This window comes from Mercurialis annua, linkage group LG5 (assembly GCF_937616625.2).
Source record: "Mercurialis annua linkage group LG5, ddMerAnnu1.2, whole genome shotgun sequence".
NCBI classification, from domain to species: domain Eukaryota; kingdom Viridiplantae; phylum Streptophyta; class Magnoliopsida; order Malpighiales; family Euphorbiaceae; genus Mercurialis; species Mercurialis annua.
This window is the reverse complement of record NC_065574.1, coordinates 9,427,238-9,443,767: the sequence shown is the minus strand read 5'-3', so window position 1 is coordinate 9,443,767 and position 16,530 is coordinate 9,427,238. Positions and strand designations below refer to the sequence as shown.

The window sequence follows — 16,530 nt, the reverse complement described above, 5'->3', positions numbered from 1 at the left end:
CTTTGAGCAGCGTTTTGAGTATCTGAATGTAATTGTGATTCTAGGCATACCTCGTGCTCCTTTTATAGTAGTCGAATATACCTAGTAGAGTTGTATTAGGTAGGTGAATCCTACTTTGTAGGGATTCGGCCGTATCTTAAGGATTCTCCTGATTTGTCGAGATCTACCTTAATCTGATAAGAGTCCTATTTAGGAACGTCTTCCTAAATAGTCTTATCTTCCTAAAGTAGAGCTTATCCTTCTATATGTAGTGTTTGTGTCCAAATAGGACAAGGTTTCCATATTTAGTCGTTTATCCGAATCCCGGACCTGACGAGCTCTTGGCGGATCATGTGGGATTCGGTCTTTATTAGTGTATTACCGAATCTTAGAGATTCGGTATCTCCTTCATATCTTTCCGTCTTCAGGGGGAGTCCGGTGTCGCCTGAGAGTGGATCTCCTGCAACTCGGCTCCATTATACTTACAGTAGGATTCGGTATCCATCATTAGCCCCCCCGCAAGTGAGCTGAAGTAGTTTGGCATTTATGCCTTAGTGGATTTTAGCTCTTTTGGAGCTGAGTTCTTTTATGCGGGCGAGTCGCTTTGCATTCCGGGCGAGTCGTTTCATATGTTTGTGGGTGACGTTTCTTCTTTAGTAAGATTCTGTGTTGCCACGTGTCGACATTTAATGATTTAAACGGTTAATGATTCAAAAGCGTTTTGTATTTAATCTCTTCGCATTTCTTCTTTTCCCTCTTACTTTGCTTTTCGAATTTACTCTCATTTCTTGTAGCTATTTCCTTTTCGTTCTTCGTTTGATTGTTTGATTCTTCGTGACTTGTTTTCTCCAGATTTTTCAGGTATGTTTTCTTTCGTCGTTTGGATGTTAATATGGCTTTCTTCTTTGTATATTCTCCATGCTTTATATTCTGGAAATTTCTTCTGTACTTGTTGTTCTTTGATGTGTTCTTCAACGTGTTCTTCAATATATTTTTTGTTTGATCCTTATTTTGTGTTTATGTTTGTGATTCCCTGTTCTAGGATGCCTCTTAGTCGAGTGGAAGATGCTTGCGCTGCTATGGCTTTTACCCGATCGAAGCTTCGTAGGGATGAAGTCTTAGATATCTATTTTAAGTATAGTTTTCCTTTTGATTATAGGGTAATATTACCCGGTGCCGATATGGCTGCGTCTGACTCTCCCGGATCTTCTTGTAGGGCGGTTCTTTTTGAAGAGCAATTTGCTGCTGGTCTTAGGTTTCCTTTGGATCCCTTTTTAGTAGAAGTGTGTAGGGATTTAAAGGTTGCTCTAGGGCAACTTTACCCTGGTACGATTAGAGTAGTGCTCGCCTTTTCGGAGGCATGTAGGCTCCGGGGCTGTGCCCCTTCTCTCAAAGTGTTATATCATTTTGTAGACTTTAGGAAGTGTGATGGTTGCTTCGTTTTCGCCCTTGGTAGAGAAGGGCGATCTCGTATTTATCTTCCTTGCCTAACCAGTCGCTGGCGAAGGCGCTTCTTTATTGTCTATCATAAATTTGCTTTTCTTCATTTTTCGGATGGTTTTTCTTCTCATCCAGTTCGGAGCTATTCTTCTCCTTTAAGTTTATCCGAGTCAAAGCTTGCTTTTGACATATCTTCCTGTAGTATTGTGTCGCGTCCCATTTTAGATGTCTTGGTTAATAGTCATCTTCGGAGTCGATGGTTTCCTTTGGAGGATCCTCCTCGAGGCTTGGCGGATCTTTGCTACTCTTTTGTTCAAGGTATATTAATTTGCTTAAGTTCTTTTTAATGTTTCTTTTGTAGGATGTCTTCTTCTTCTGACGATTTCCTTTCCGGATTTCAAGTAGATTTGGACGTTCCGATGGGTGGTCCTGACGTTCCTATCGCCGACGTTATTCCTGGCGACATTGTCGTGGATGGGGCTCCTGTTGATATCCCCCTAGCTCCCGCCGAGGTAGCGTTGCCTGAGGTTATTGTTATAAATGATGATGATGGTGATGACTCGGCTGTTCCAGTCGGCGACGAGGCGATTCCGTCACTACTCCCCCCTCTAGCATCATCTATCGTTTCGGGGGGAGTTGGGGGTGTGGCCTCAGAGGGGCCTGTTGTTGCTGATTCGGGGGAGATTTCTCTAGGTCGAGACCCGGATTCTCCGTCTAGAAAAAGACGTCGAGTTGTCGATGATTCTCCTACGAGGGAGAGTTTTCCTGGAAGCTCTTCTTCTGCTCCAGACTTGGTTCAATGGGTCGAAGGTCAGGATCCTGCCAGTTTGCTGAATCCGAGAGTGCTAGCGGAATATATCCGGACTTTGGCGATTCCTGATGATGTCACGTGGTTCTGTGGTAGGCCGGGTCAGGAGCTTTCCGATCTGGCTTGTTTTCATGGTTTCTCTGTAAGTGCTTTCTTTCTTGAGTATAATATGTTTTTTGTATTCAGTTGCTTTCTTATTTGTTTATTTCTGGTGTGTAGGCCCTTCAATCTGTTCTGGTATTGAACGACCGCCGACAGTGTGCCGAGGAGGAGGTCGAGCGTCTGTCTGCTCTTTTGGCGACTTCCGAGTCTGAAAGGGCGAAATTGAAGGCCTCTTTGGAAGAGCATGATTCCCTTCTGGCGCAGCTCAAGGCGCAGGATGCGATTAATGATCGCCAAGTGAAAGTGATTGAGAAAAAGACCGATGACTTGACTCAAGAGATCGAGGAGCTCATTCGGATCAATTCCCTTGTTGGTGGGGAGAGGGATAGTCTTAGAACGGAGGTTGAAGGTCTTCACATCCGTCTGCTAGATACGAAGGCTTTTTACTCTGCTCTGATAAGCGAGTATCGCCTTGCGATTGGGAAGAAGCTTCTGGAGCAGAATCCCAATATTGATCTTTCTGGGGTTAACGGGTTGGATCCCCAGGCCATCGCCCGTGATCTCCTCGTCAAGATTTCTAAAGACCGTGTTTAGTAGTTTTCTTTTGATTGTATTTGCTGATGTATTAATTTTGCTTTTTGTAATTCGCAATTTATGAATATATTTTCTTCGTTTTTCTTCGAAATGTGCTTTTGCCTTATCTTTATGTACTTGTCTTGCCTCGAGGGTTACTCTAAACCCTGTTCTTGGCATTGCTTTTTGTAGAGTTAATCTAAACTCTTTTTATTTTTGTTTTTGTTTCGAGTTAATCTAAACTCTTTTTTGGCGATTCGCCTTTTCTGAGTTAATCTAAACTCATTTTTAGCCTTTCGTGGCGATCTGCCTGGTTCGGCTATTTTGCTTTGAGTTAATTTAAACTCGTTTTCTTGGTTTTTAGCCTTTCGTGGCGATTTGCCTGGTTCGGCGATTTTGCTTTGAGTTAATTTAAACTCATTTTCTTGGCTTTTAGCTTTTCTTGAGTTTGATCTTTAATTTATTTTTTCTTCTTTCGTCTTTGATTTAATCATTCGTGGCTGTTCTTGATTTTTATTTCTTTATTGGTTCGTCTGGCTAATCAGATGGTAGCGAAATTGAATTTTTATTGATAAAAAGATGGCATACAAAGCATTAAAGATAGATTTGACGCCATCTGGTAAGACGGAGAGTCGTTACCGATGATGGGTCGTTTTTCATTCCTATTCTTCCTTCTTTTCGGTCTTGTTTTCTTGGAGATCCACCACTGACTCATCATAGCACTTCTTGGCTATTCCTTGGTCTCCTCTCAGCGTCACTACTCCCTTTTCAGTCGGTACCTTCATTGCCAGTGCTCTGATGCTGGTTACCGCTGCCGAGTCATGGAGGAAAGGTCTTCCTAGGATGGCATTATATGTCAATTCCATGTCCACTATGTTAAATAGTGACATGATTTTCTTGTTCATTCCTCTTTCTGGGCCGATTATTACTTCCAAGGTGACTGCTCCCAGCGGGGTGATGGAGGGTCCACCGAGTCCTGATAGCGGAATTGGGACTCGTCGTAACCTTGACGCTGTTCCTCCCAACATTTTGTATGCTGCATTTGTCATGAGGTTTACTGCACTTCCTTCGTCGATAAGGATCCGCTCCATGTTCCAATTTTCAATGATAGTAGTTACTACCAAAGCATCGTTGTGAGGTGCTTTGACGTGTTCATAGTCTTCTACATCGAAGATCACTGGCGGCATGTGAGTTTCTCGTATGTTCATTACTTCCTTCCTCTGCTTCCTCCTGATCGTGGAGCTACTATGCCCTCCACCATTAATCATGTGTATGGTTCCCAGAATTTTGGATGGGCGCTCGTCTTCCTTTTCTTTTGGCTTGTCTTCTCTGTTTCTTTTTTCTCCCTTGTCATTGCTCTTCTCTTTTCGGGCCACAAATTTCCTCAGTTCGCCTGTGTCGATCATTCTTTCGATCTCGACCTTTAAGTCCCTGCAGCTATCCGTTTCGTGTCCGTAATCGTCGTGAAATTTGCAGTACTTTCTGGTGTCTCTTGCTTCTGCTTTCATTTTGGGTGGCCATACCACGTTTTTGATGTTTTCTTTGATCCACATGAGGACATTAGTTCGGCTGGTGTTTAATGGAGTGAAGTTATTCTCATCATCTCTGGGATCGTATCTCGATTCATATCTTGTCTGGGGGGCGAATCGTCTGCTTTCTTCGGGTCTTCCTCTCCTGTCATCAGGTTTGGACTTGGTTTTTTCTCTGGATCTTTCTTTTGATTCTTTTCCTTTTGCTTCCTTTCCGCGAATCGCCCTTCGCCCTTCGTCTAACTCGAAGTATTTCTGAGCTATGCCCATTAAGTTCGAGAAAGTTGTGGGTTTATTGACTAGCAGCTTGTCCACCAGCTTTCCGAATCGCGTCCCGTCTCGCAATGCTTCTGTCGCCATGTCGACGTTCAGGTTGTCTATCTTCATAGCTTGCTTGTTGAATCGTTCGATGTAGCTTCGCAGGGTTTCTCCTTCTTCTTGGATACAGGCTCTTAGGATACTGGTAGTGGTTTTAGCTGGGATGTTTGTGAGATATCTGTTGAGGAATTCTGTTGAAAGCGAAGCGAAGCTTTTGATGGAGCCTGGTTTTAATTTGTTATACCATCTCTGGGCTGTGCCCGTGAGCGTGGTAGGGAAAACCCTGCAGAGGATGGCGTCTGATACGCTGAGTAGCCCCATGGTTGCTGTGAACCTAGAGGTATGGTCTCGGGGGTCTCCTTCCCCATTGAAAATTGGCAAGGTCGGCAGCTTCATGCTGTACGGGATGGTTTCCTCCATGATCTCGGGCGAGAGGGGTGATCCTTTCAACCTGAGGTCCTCTATATCCAATTCTTCAGATTTTAGTTTTTTGAGCGCTTTGGCGATCTTCTCTTCTAAATCTTCTTCCACCACATATGTGGCTTTGCTTTTTTGGGGTGTCTCTGACGATTCGCCCTCTCCTTCTTGGTGTTTTTTCTTATTTTGTTCTTTCCCTGCGTCTCTTTCTTGTCGCTTACTCCTTGGTGGGGCATCTTCTTTTTCCTTCTCCCTTCGTTCGTCTCGTTTCGTATTCAGACCGCTTCGGGCGTCCTCCTGGTTGTGCTCATTTCTGGGTGCCTCTGGTGATTCCTCGTTAGATTTTTCTCTGTCAGGACTTTCCTCTTCGCTGGTTTCCTTTTCTCGCTGGTTTCTTGCTTCGTTCCTCTCTTCGTTTCCTCTGGTCCGAGGTTCCTTGCTTTTGTTGTTTTCTGCCCTTGTCTCCCGTCGGCCTGGGTTTGCATTTCCTGTTCTTTCTCTTCTTCTGGGAGCTGTAGGGCTGAAGTTTTCCCTTAGCATTCTCATAGTTTCTTCGTGCCTGTCGTTTGTTCTTTTGGCCTCATTAGCCAATCTGTCAAGATTTGCCTGCACAGATTCTAGTATCTTTTTCAGCATTTCGCTGTGTGGATCTTGTGTCGCTGCATTTGGTGCTTGTTCTTCAGTGCTTAGGTTGAAAGCAATTGGGATGCTTCCTCTTATTGGATTAGTTTGGTACTGGGGTGTTGAGAAAGAGAGCCCTCCGGTGTTGCTTTTTTCCCCGGAGTTGAGAAGCCCATCTTCCGTCACGTTGATTATCTCCGGAGTGCTTTTTGGGTCCATTGGTTGTTTGTCTTTCAGGTTTACTCTTTCAGAAGTCATCTTCTTCAATGAGATTTGTTTTTGAGTTCAGAAAAGCTCCTTTTGAAGTTTAGTTAAGCTTTTCCCACAGACGGCGCCAATTGATGGAGTCTGCCTTCTGAACCGGTGAGCGAACCTGCAAAACAGGGTAGAAGCTAACCGGACGGTGGTTGTCCGATTAACTCTCCGATGCTAAAGTCAGTTTAGAGCTTTGAGCAGCGTTTTGAGTATCTGAATGTAATTGTGATTCTAGGCATACCTCGTGCTCCTTTTATAGTAGTCGAATATACCTAGTAGAGTTGTATTAGGTAGGTGAATCCTACTTTGTAGGGATTCGGCCGTATCTTAAGGATTCTCCTGATTTGTCGAGATCTACCTTAATCTGATAAGAGTCCTATTTAGGAACGTCTTCCTAAATAGTCTTATCTTCCTAAAGTAGAGCTTATCCTTCTATATGTAGTGTTTGTGTCCAAATAGGACAAGGTTTCCATATTTAGTCGTTTATCCGAATCCCGGACCTGACGAGCTCTTGGCGGATCATGTGGGATTCGGTCTTTATTAGTGTATTACCGAATCTTAGAGATTCGGTATCTCCTTCATATCTTTCCGTCTTCAGGGGGAGTCCGGTGTCGCCTGAGAGTGGATCTCCTGCAACTCGGCTCCATTATACTTACAGTAGGATTCGGTATCCATCAATTATTATATGATGTGTTGTAATAATATTTAATATATGTCACAATAAATATATTAAATGTTATTAAAAGTGGCTACAAACATTTGTATTAAATGTTGCTTAAACACATAACGACACCGACTAATGTAACATCTTAATAACATTTGTATAAAATATTGGTATAAATTTTAAGTAACATTTTTTTAGTATTAAGTAATATTTGTTAAATGTCACAATAGACTATTTTTGTTGTAGTGCCTCCGACTTTTTAAAAGTGTTAAAATTTATGTCTAAATATTTTAAAATTTAAGGTTTGGCCCTTTTTAATTTTTGTCTAAAATTTAAAAAAAAAATATGAATAGACGCATCGACCAATGAACCTTATTTCTTCTAGTAGACATTTTTGTCATAGGTTTGCTCATTGATTTTGCATCTATAACAATGTTTTGTACCACCGACCATCAATTTGGTCAATCTATTTAACGACAATTTTGAGCATGTATTTAGTTTTCTATAAAAACAACTGACAATTCTGATTTTATACAAATCTTTAGGCGAGTACATGCACAAGAAACAAAATAAACTCAAAATGAGTTTAGTTTGCCCGAAACCGCTCCGATACCTAAATCTGATATCAATTAATATATACTGGCCAAATGACTAAAACATGCCAAATCTTTTAAGAAAATTTTATGCAAGTCCAAACCTTTTAATTTTATCCAATTTATCCTGAAACGAGGATTTCGTTTCAATTATATAAATTGATACACGATTTTGCTTATTTAGCGCCTACGCGACAATGCCACACATATGTGAATATGACAAATACTAAATAAAAAATGTAAATGAATTCATCAAAAGTGCAAAAAGTGCCAAGCCTCTAAGAGTGTAATTATTCTTTTAAAAAAATCTAATAACTTATTTGCACTTATTACCTAATATTTGCCATGCTGGCTTATATGTGGCATTGCACGTCAGCGACACGTAAGCAAAATCGTATGCCTTAAACGTAGGCCTAGTTAGCGGGTAAATGGAGATCTTATTAATGTTGTAAAAAACGCTCACGCGCTAATGCCAACTTATAATAGAGTGAACTTTAAGTCTGGATTGTCGAACCTACAAGTATTAAAGGTTTAAAGTGAATGAAATTGATTGTGAAGTTCAATTTGTTTAGTAATGAAAAAATTGGTTTTAATTAACACTGCAACTTAAACTCAATTAACAATTAAACAAATAATAACTTAAGATAAGTAACAACAAATAACTAATTGATTAAAGATTAAAAACGATAATTAAAAGCGCCTAAGGGTTGCCACTCATGCCAAGACGAATCCTAGGTAATAAGGCCAGGTTATTTGATATTGTTCGGGTCTATCTATTCGAGAGTATCAATTCCACTTCTCGAGCCGGAAGTTGAGAAAGAATCGCTACTTGATTAAAGCACCGAAATCTAACTCACTCTCGCACAATTAGATTTTGATAGAACTAATCAAGCCAATTAATTCGCAAACTACACAACCGCTAAATCGCTAAATCACTCTCGTGCATCTAGGTCTCAAACTTATGCTAATTAGGTCCAATTGATTAATTTAACTCTCGCCCTCACTGATAAACCACAAATCAAAGATTAAGGGATCAACTTAATCTAGGCATTGGGTCTCAATTAACATAACAAATCCCTAATCCAAAACCCATTCTAATCATCTATTCAACAAATATGGCAATCATAACAACCTCTAGACTAGGGGTTTAATTAGCCACTCATTACTAAACAAACACTAAACATTAGGCAATAAATCAATAAGCATATTAGGGAATAGGATGATTACCTTAAGTAAAATGGATAAGAAAAGCATAAAAAAATGAAGATTCCAATAATAAACTTATATTAAAGAATGATTTCAATCCAAAATTCTGAAAATAGAGTATGAGCTCAAGAACAATAAAGATCCTCTCTAAAAAATGAGAGCAAAGGGAATAAAATTAGAGCTATAAATGATGTTTTATAAAATGAGATGATAAACCCTCAAATAAGATAAAGTTTCCTTATATAGTCTTGACAAAAAAGGGAATGGAAAACATCCTAGATAAAGTGTGTGGGCCAAAAGTGGAAGTAGACCAAGCAAGGCTCAAATTTCGAAATTGATTTCCCTCTTTATTTCAGCTATGTCTCGATCGAGAAGCTTTATGAATGAGCCTTTTCGATTGGGAAGCTCTTAAAATTTATACCAGGCGATTTCTTCAATTTTAGTCTCGATCGAGAAGCTTGATGAATTGGCCTTCTCGATCGAGACCTTTAATTATCCGGTCTTCATTTATTTGATTGTTTGCTTGAACTTATTCACAAAATCTTCAATGGTTCCCCTATTTGACCCAAAATAGCTTCACAAACGCTTCGCTTATCTAAAAACATAAACACACGTAATAAGGTACGAAACACTAAAAAACGTGCAACAAATTATGGTAAAGCGATGTGAAAACTACACGATTACTCGGAGTATTTATACTCCTATCAATTAACTTCCGATCTCTATTAATTCGTTTGATATAGAATATATTTTAGATCGGCAATAGATGCCCCCTTACTACTAAGTTAAAGACTCGGGGTTAGAAGCGGTTTTAACAAAATTTAAAAAATTAATTATATATCGGAATCAGAGGCACTGATAATGTTATTTTTAATTTATTTAACTTATAATAAAATTTTAAAAAATTATTTAATTAATTATATATCTAATTAGATTTTCACTTAGGACTTATTTGATTTTTTTTAAAATAAAATACTTATTTGAATTTGTTCAAATAGAAAAAATATGATATTATCTTTAAAATTAATTGTTTTGGATATTTTTATCTTTAAAATAATAAAATAATCTGAAAATTTTCAATGTAAGGTACAATCGAAAGTCGAAATATGAACGAGATAAAATTGACGATTGTTTTAATGCCGGGGTTGCAATTGAAAGAAAAAATTTGAAGGGCATTGGTTTTGGAAAATTTGGAGACATTAGGCTCATTTAAGCCTTTCCTTTAGAAGTAAAAACTAAATATCTCCAAAACGACACCGTTAGGTTCCGAAAGCAGCAGCCAAATTCCAATCCATAGATTCACCATCAATCACACGCGCGCATGTTAGTCTTCAGAAAGAGTTGATTAAAGCGTGGTTACTGTGAGTCACAGTAGGGTTGCAGCAGATTAACGCCACCACTCTCTCTCTTTTTCCTCTGAACGCAGCCCTTGTAATATCCAAACCACAAACCTTGCAAAACCCTTGCCTTCTAATCCTAGCTAAACCCTAGCTTAATTTTATTTATTTCATAACAATGGGAGCTTCTCTGCCTCCTAAAGAGGCCAATCTCTTCAAGCTCATCGTCGTAAGTACTCTCTCCTATTCTATCGATTCTTAGTTCAGTTTAGTTTAGTCTGTGATGTTGTCGTTTTTGAATCAGTTTAATTTTAATTGAAGTTATATTTTTTGGATTGGATAACACTAGACCCATGGGTGCAGTTGATACAATATTTGTTGCTTTTAATTTGTTTTGAAACTAGAATTGTTAGGGTTTTGTTATGCGGCAAATTTTGGGTTTATTATTGTTGAAAGACCTAGCTCTTTGATTGTTATCTGAGCAGCTTATATGTGTTTTTTAAGTGGATGACACTGAATGTGCTTATATATATATATACAATGACATATAAATGGTTGTAAAATATATATTTATTTATACTCCCTCCTCAATCTAATTGACACGAGTATTCTTTTTGGGTGTCTGATTCTAATTGTAATTTGTAACTGATAATACCCATTTATAGAATGTGTTTTTACTCTATTATTCCTGTTTTTACCTTATTTTTAAATGACTTATAGAAATGTTGCCTTTTAGGGAGATGTGATGTGTTAATATAAAAAGGGGAATGCAGGTTTTTTTAACAATATTCAAAGAGAATCTTCTCGATTAGAAGGAGTTTTATTTATGCTTATAGACGTGCATATTTATGTTGTATATGTCGAGTTAGTTACATGTAAGCTCAAAAGATTATGAGTAGAAGAACTCTGAATCTTGATTAAAGTAGTCATTTCATATATTTTATGTGAATCTTTGCTACTTTTGACCATTTTCTCTTGGCAATGAATGTGCTTGCTACTATGTGATGGAGATTTTTTATGTGCTCAAGGGTGGCTGAAGCTAAGTTTAATGAAATATAAAAAATGTGATGAAGCATCACATATAGTATGTGTAAATTTTAAATATTTGGGTAGCCGAACCTAAAATGGTAAATAATTTATAAGAAAACATTAAGATTCTTGGAAGTTAAAGAGGGCAATGATGGCCACTCTCAGTCCTCTCTAGCTCTGTCATTGCTTGCAAGATAAAAAGTTCAGTATTGCTCTAGGTAAATTGCTAATAAATATCATCAAATTTAGTAGTATGGTGGTTAATGGCCTTTTCCTCCCCAGGGCCCTAAATATATGATCATTTAATTTATGTATGTTAGTGATAGAATCACCAAGCACATATGTGTAATGCTTGCATTATTATGGGTTCTATATAATTATCTTTTGTTCCTATCATATGCTAGATTATTTTGATGTCAAATTGAGCTTTATTGCAGCCATTATCAATGAGAGTTGTTGCAACTTGCCTATGATTTTTATTGTCTTTAATGGTTGCAGAAATCATATGAAACTAAACAGTATAAGAAGGGGCTGAAAGCAGCAGACGCTATATTGAAAAAGTTTCCAGATCATGGAGGTATTTTCGCTTCATTTAAATTTCGAATTATATTGTTTTAGCTATATTTTAATATTTGTTTTTGGGTTTGAATTTTGATGGGCTTCTAGAGTGGTGGTTATTTTTTCGGTGCGAGTCCTAGAATTTGTTAAACTTTAGATTCGAAGAAATGATACGATGAATGATCTTAGGGGTGAGAAAGAACTCGCTTTATGGGGGGGAAAAGAATTGAAATGCAACATTTTTTTTGGTCAAACACCAAAAAGAGCAGAATATTATTGCCAAAGCCAAAACCGGGTACCAAACTAATAGATGTTGTATTTTGACCAAAAACCATTTTTTCTCAGAATAATTAGTTAACTGTATTCACATCTTCAATGAAGTTTTTGGCAATTTATTAGGTTACTACTCTCCAAGCCAAACATATGTTCTTCTTTAGTTGCAAAACAAAAAAGAGAAAAAAAGGAAGAATTAAGTATGTCAATATGTTTAACTTATTTGCATTGGTATGACGAATGCCGTTGGCTGAAATATATATAGAATTCTTTGAAGTGCACAAATGGTTATAAGGAGTTCCTTTTACCTGTGCTTTGAAATTAGTTTTTTAGGGACCAAAATTTACGAAGGGACTAATATGCGGTCGCAATAGATATGCTAATTGCGACCACATTTTATATACGGTCCAGAAAAATTTAATTCCATCTAAACTTTTTGACAGAATATATTTCCTTTTTTAATATGAAAAATTACGGTCGCAAACTCGCAATAAACTAATTTCTGAAAATGATTACTTCATAAATTTGCAGTCCTTCGACTCCAATTTTTTTATTTTAGAAATCTCTACATTCAAAATCTTCTTCTTCGTCTTCGTTTATATCGCGTATTCACCTTCTAATCCTAAGTTTCAGTGTCACATTCTTCGAAACCCTAAGTTTCACCATCACCTTCTAAACCCTAAGTAGTCGTTTATAACAGCAAATTGTCATCTGTTTCAGAAAATATATTATAGCGTTTGAGGTGCGATTTTCAGGTGCGATTTTCAGGTACAATTTCCAGGTGCAATTTTCAGGTAGGATTTGGAGGAGCGATTTTCAGAGGCGATATATAGTCCTTTCTCTCTATAAATCGTTGATGATTTTCAGATACTGCCGTTCATCGCCCAAACTGAAACGTTGGTGAGTTAACATTTTTGGATTATTCTTAAATTTTTGTTTCTATAGTTTAATTGATTTCACTTTTGCTTGTATTGAAATTATAATGTCCTTGGGGAACTAAGTAATTGTTTTTGGTAACTACGAGTTTTTGCTATTTGAAATATACTTTGATTAGTAAGGGGTATGAATCGATTGATTGATTTTGTTCTTTATTGTATGTACAAGTCTGAGATAGAAGATTATATTCTGGAGAGAGTTCTTGAGGTAATTTAATTGCTTCCTTTTCACTCTTACTGGATTGGAACATTGATTTGGTTTTGTTATGTCTTGTTTTCATAATCATTGTTTAATTGTTAAACAATGTGCAATGGCGGTGAAGAATCTTGTATGGCTCTGAATCTCGTATGGCTCAGCTTCTTGTCGATTAGCTGTCTGTTATGATCATATTTATTCTTAGCTTTTAAGAACTTTTTGTGTTATTACTATTTCTGATTTTTTATCATTCTTATGATTTTGCTTTTCCTGTGGATTATGACAACCTGCTGTCAGCCACACAGACAACATTACACATGAAACTTACAGAGACTCAAGATGATCTAGTCACTTTGCAGGTTTAGCTATGTCCTACTTTAAATCTTTGTTTCCTCTGAACTTTATATTGCCTGTATGAGCTTTGATTTTTAATATATTATGACATGCTCGAAGCCTATGTTAAATGTTTGCATCAAAGAGATTTTATGTACTGGATTTGTGTTTCTGCAATGGGTATGATGCTGCTCATGCAGATGTGGAGCTTCTTTATGGATAAGTCTTCTATGGATATGATTTGTAGTAGCTGGGTCAGGGGAGATGGAAGTGGAAACCAAGAGAGAAACACTGGAGTTAAAAGAGATAATTTCATACTTGGAGGTCCATCAGATTATCAATATTTTTCAGAGGATTCTTGGTAGAGGAGAATTTGGAACAGATACCATGGTTACTTGGATTATCATGAAGTTGCTGTGAAGATGCTCTCTTCATCCTCTATTCAAAGGTGTAAAGAGTTCCAGGCAGAGGTATAAATCATCCACGTATACATGAAATTCGAAAGGCTAAACTTAATAAGCATCTCTTATTAAGTCAATTTCAATAATAAATATATAATTACGTCAGGTGTGAATTATGTGATTTAAAATGGAATTGGATACCGCTCTTGGTTTATCTGTTCGAGTAATATATTTGTAATGTAAAAATATACATTCCTTATGATGTTTTGTATTTCTTTTACATATGCAGGAGCTTTTGTGCCAACGTTTGCTAACAGATCCTTAGAAGGTAAATTATACTATTTAAGAAGGTAATTCATGCCTACAAAATCCTGAAATTGAATATGTTGTCGTAAATTACATATGCTTGTTGTTCTTTCAGGAGTTAAAGCTGTCTTTAGTTTGAAGGTATGTAACAATGCTAGTTAATTATGTTTTTATTATTTCTATGTTGAGAAATCAAATTATCATTTAAATGGGTGTCCTTGAAAATATATATGTGCAAGGTTAATTGACAGGAACCAAGTGATACATAATGACTTTGATGATAAGCTTATTTGCTTATAATATATGAATTTGCAGGTTTGTACTACATTTCCTTTCTCTTTTCAGTTCTCCACTCGTTGTATAAATAACCTCTTGATAATGCAAGACTGATAATGCTATTATTTTCGCTTTGCAGGTACTAATAGATAATGCTATTACTTTCACGTTCTAGGTATAAAAATAATTTATGTTATGTAGTATAGTGTAACAAAATTATTACAAAATTTTGCACTTTGTAGATTTGGAAGTTACTGGGTTCATCATGTCAAGTAGGCTTAGATATCACAGACTAATTGGGGTTTTGCTATAGGAATATCATTCTCCAGCACAGGACATTACTCGCTAAAGCATTCTCACAATTTGGCAAAATTATATAAGGTAATCCTAATTTTTTTTCCATAAATTTTGAACTATAAATTCTCTTTATATATCATCTTAGAATATGTTTATAATTGTAGTTAACATAGTAAGGGATAGCCAACAATATATTACAGGGTTATGGTTACGTGACTTTTTCTACTGAAGATGAAGCTAAAGAGGCTTTGATCCAGATGAATGAGGAGGTAAACTAATTTCAATTTTTAGTCTGGATTAATTTAGTTTAATTTGTAGTCTTTCTCTTTCATCCAATGTGCAGAGCTAGTGTGCTATAAAGCCTAAAATTATAATGAGATCACCAAAGTCTTGAAGTCTAATGGCATACATGTGTGTATATAATGATGGTCGAGGGTCAATTCCATTGGAGTATCGCCTAAAGTGCCGCGACTGCTTCATGAATCAAAGATAAAATGATTTTCTAGTTTTGTCACAAGAGACTTTAGATTCTTTTTTTCCAACAATGTCTTATGTTAGATTGGCATTATTTATGTAGCACGTTTCAGCATTAATGAAATTTATAATTTTTCATATAGGATTTCTGTATTTTGTGTTACTATTAAAGACGTATATATGTTTAGCGACTATTGAAGCGTTCGTAAATAATATTCTTTTATGCTAATTAGTGAAATTGCGAAGGGATTTCGGTCGCAATTGTGTTTTAGATTGTGGTCGCAATTGTGTTATAAAATTACGAAGGTATCAACCAAATTACGACCAGATATTTGGTCGATGTTCTTGTTCATTTTAGCGACCGGAAAATTTACCTTCGCAAATTATTTACGACCGGATGTTTTTTTGCCGTCCCAAATACTTTTTACGGCGGAGCCTATTAGGACCACATACGACCGGAGTTTTACCTTCGTAATTGATCAATTGCGACCGGGATGGAACCTTTAGCGACCATATTTCCCTTCGCTAAAAAGTCATTTTCTTGTAGTGTTGCGAGGAAGATGGTGAGACTTCCGTAGGAATTTATAGCATCTTTCAAGTTTTTATGGGTACAATCGGAAAAGGAATTCCGAACGGTGGATTTGGTTTTTCCTTCTCAATAAACTTTGAGTTCTTTAAAATGTGGATAACCTTGAATGGTTTTATTGAGAAATTTTGAATATAGTAACTCGTTCTCAGTTTAAACGCTTGTTTTTGGCCATATATTTTGTTCATGAATGTGGAATTCCGTACTTACCTCTTGCCATGATAGAAACTTAGAAAGCGTAGTGGCAATTCAATTAAATAATGGAGATTTTTAGATAAATGCCTATCAAACACCTACTTATTCTCAAAAAAAACTTTTTGACCAAAAATAGTTGAATTTACAGTTTGACCAAAAAAATTTACAAAAATACATTTTTCATTTGTAAAAATATGGTTTGAGTTTATTAATGGTTTACTAAACATTTGTTTACTATAAATTCACTAACAATTTACTAATGGTCTACTATCGGTTTATTTAAAAATTAAATTACTATTTTTCATTTTTAAATTGTAAAATATTTAAATGAATTATTACTTAATTTACTATCAGCTTGTCAACAATGTTATAAAAAAAATATCAAATTAGTTTCAACTTTATTACTTCTATTTTATAATAAAAATAAATTTACTATTAATTTATTATCGGTTTACTTAAAAAAAATTACTAATAATTTATTATCGGTTTACTGAAAAAATTAAGTTAATTTACTAACAATTTACTAATGGTTTACTATTAGTATTATAATAATATACAAAATTAGTTTTACTTTCGGTTTACTTCGACAAGCAAACATCAAATTAACAATTATTAATAAAACTCCTTAAAGCCAAGAGCAGTTTCAATCAAAATCATACTACAATAAATTCAATTATCATTATGGAAAAAATAATTCCAACAATATCGGTAAATATGAGTTTACTATCGGTTTACTAACTGTTTACTTAGCCTAAAGTTTATTAACTAACTGCAACAAATACATATTTGGGAAAATACCTCGGCCATGACCATCTATAACAAAATAAAT

General features: G+C 36.3%; 1 protein-coding gene and 2 long non-coding RNA genes across 12 annotated transcripts; all 3 read left to right on the top strand.

The window, feature by feature from the left end:
• Window positions 1-672: 672 nt before the first annotated feature.
• Window positions 673-3,014, top strand: LOC126679790 (uncharacterized). The gene is made up of 3 exons (XM_050374771.1): window positions 673-1,737; window positions 1,825-2,369; window positions 2,447-3,014. The coding sequence occupies exons 1-3, from the start codon at window positions 843-845 to the stop codon at window positions 2,921-2,923; spliced, it is 1,917 nt and encodes a 638-aa protein (XP_050230728.1). The 5' UTR covers window positions 673-842; the 3' UTR covers window positions 2,924-3,014.
• Window positions 3,015-9,734: 6,720 nt separating this feature from the next.
• On the top strand, window positions 9,735-11,448 carry LOC130015577 (uncharacterized). The gene is made up of 2 exons (XR_008790740.1): window positions 9,735-10,071; window positions 11,370-11,448. It is a non-coding gene; the product is annotated as an uncharacterized LOC130015577 (long non-coding RNA).
• Window positions 11,449-12,115: 667 nt separating this feature from the next.
• On the top strand, window positions 12,116-15,021 carry LOC126680573 (uncharacterized). Of its 10 annotated transcripts, none has more exons than XR_007641225.2 (6): window positions 12,116-12,602; window positions 12,807-12,845; window positions 13,131-13,636; window positions 13,857-14,324; window positions 14,463-14,530; window positions 14,630-15,021. It is a non-coding gene; the product is annotated as an uncharacterized LOC126680573 (long non-coding RNA). The 10 variants fall into 10 exon arrangements; XR_007641231.2 differs by lacking the exons at window positions 12,116-12,602; window positions 12,807-12,845 and having other exon boundaries at window positions 12,852-13,636; window positions 13,857-13,895; window positions 13,989-14,014; window positions 14,113-14,324; XR_008790679.1 differs by lacking the exons at window positions 12,116-12,602; window positions 12,807-12,845 and having other exon boundaries at window positions 12,852-13,636; window positions 13,857-14,014; window positions 14,113-14,188; window positions 14,289-14,324.
• The last annotated feature ends 1,509 nt before the right edge of the window (window positions 15,022-16,530 follow it).

Coding starts and splice junctions, on each gene's coding strand:
- LOC126679790 (XM_050374771.1), top strand. CDS start 843: ATGTTTTCTTTCGTCGTTTGGATGTTAATATGGCTTTCTTCTTTGTAT. Junction 1,738..1,824: donor TTGCTACTCTTTTGTTCAAG/GTATATTAATTT, acceptor GATTTCAAGTAG/ATTTGGACGTTCCGATGGGT. Junction 2,370..2,446: donor CTTGTTTTCATGGTTTCTCT/GTAAGTGCTTTC, acceptor TCTGGTGTGTAG/GCCCTTCAATCTGTTCTGGT.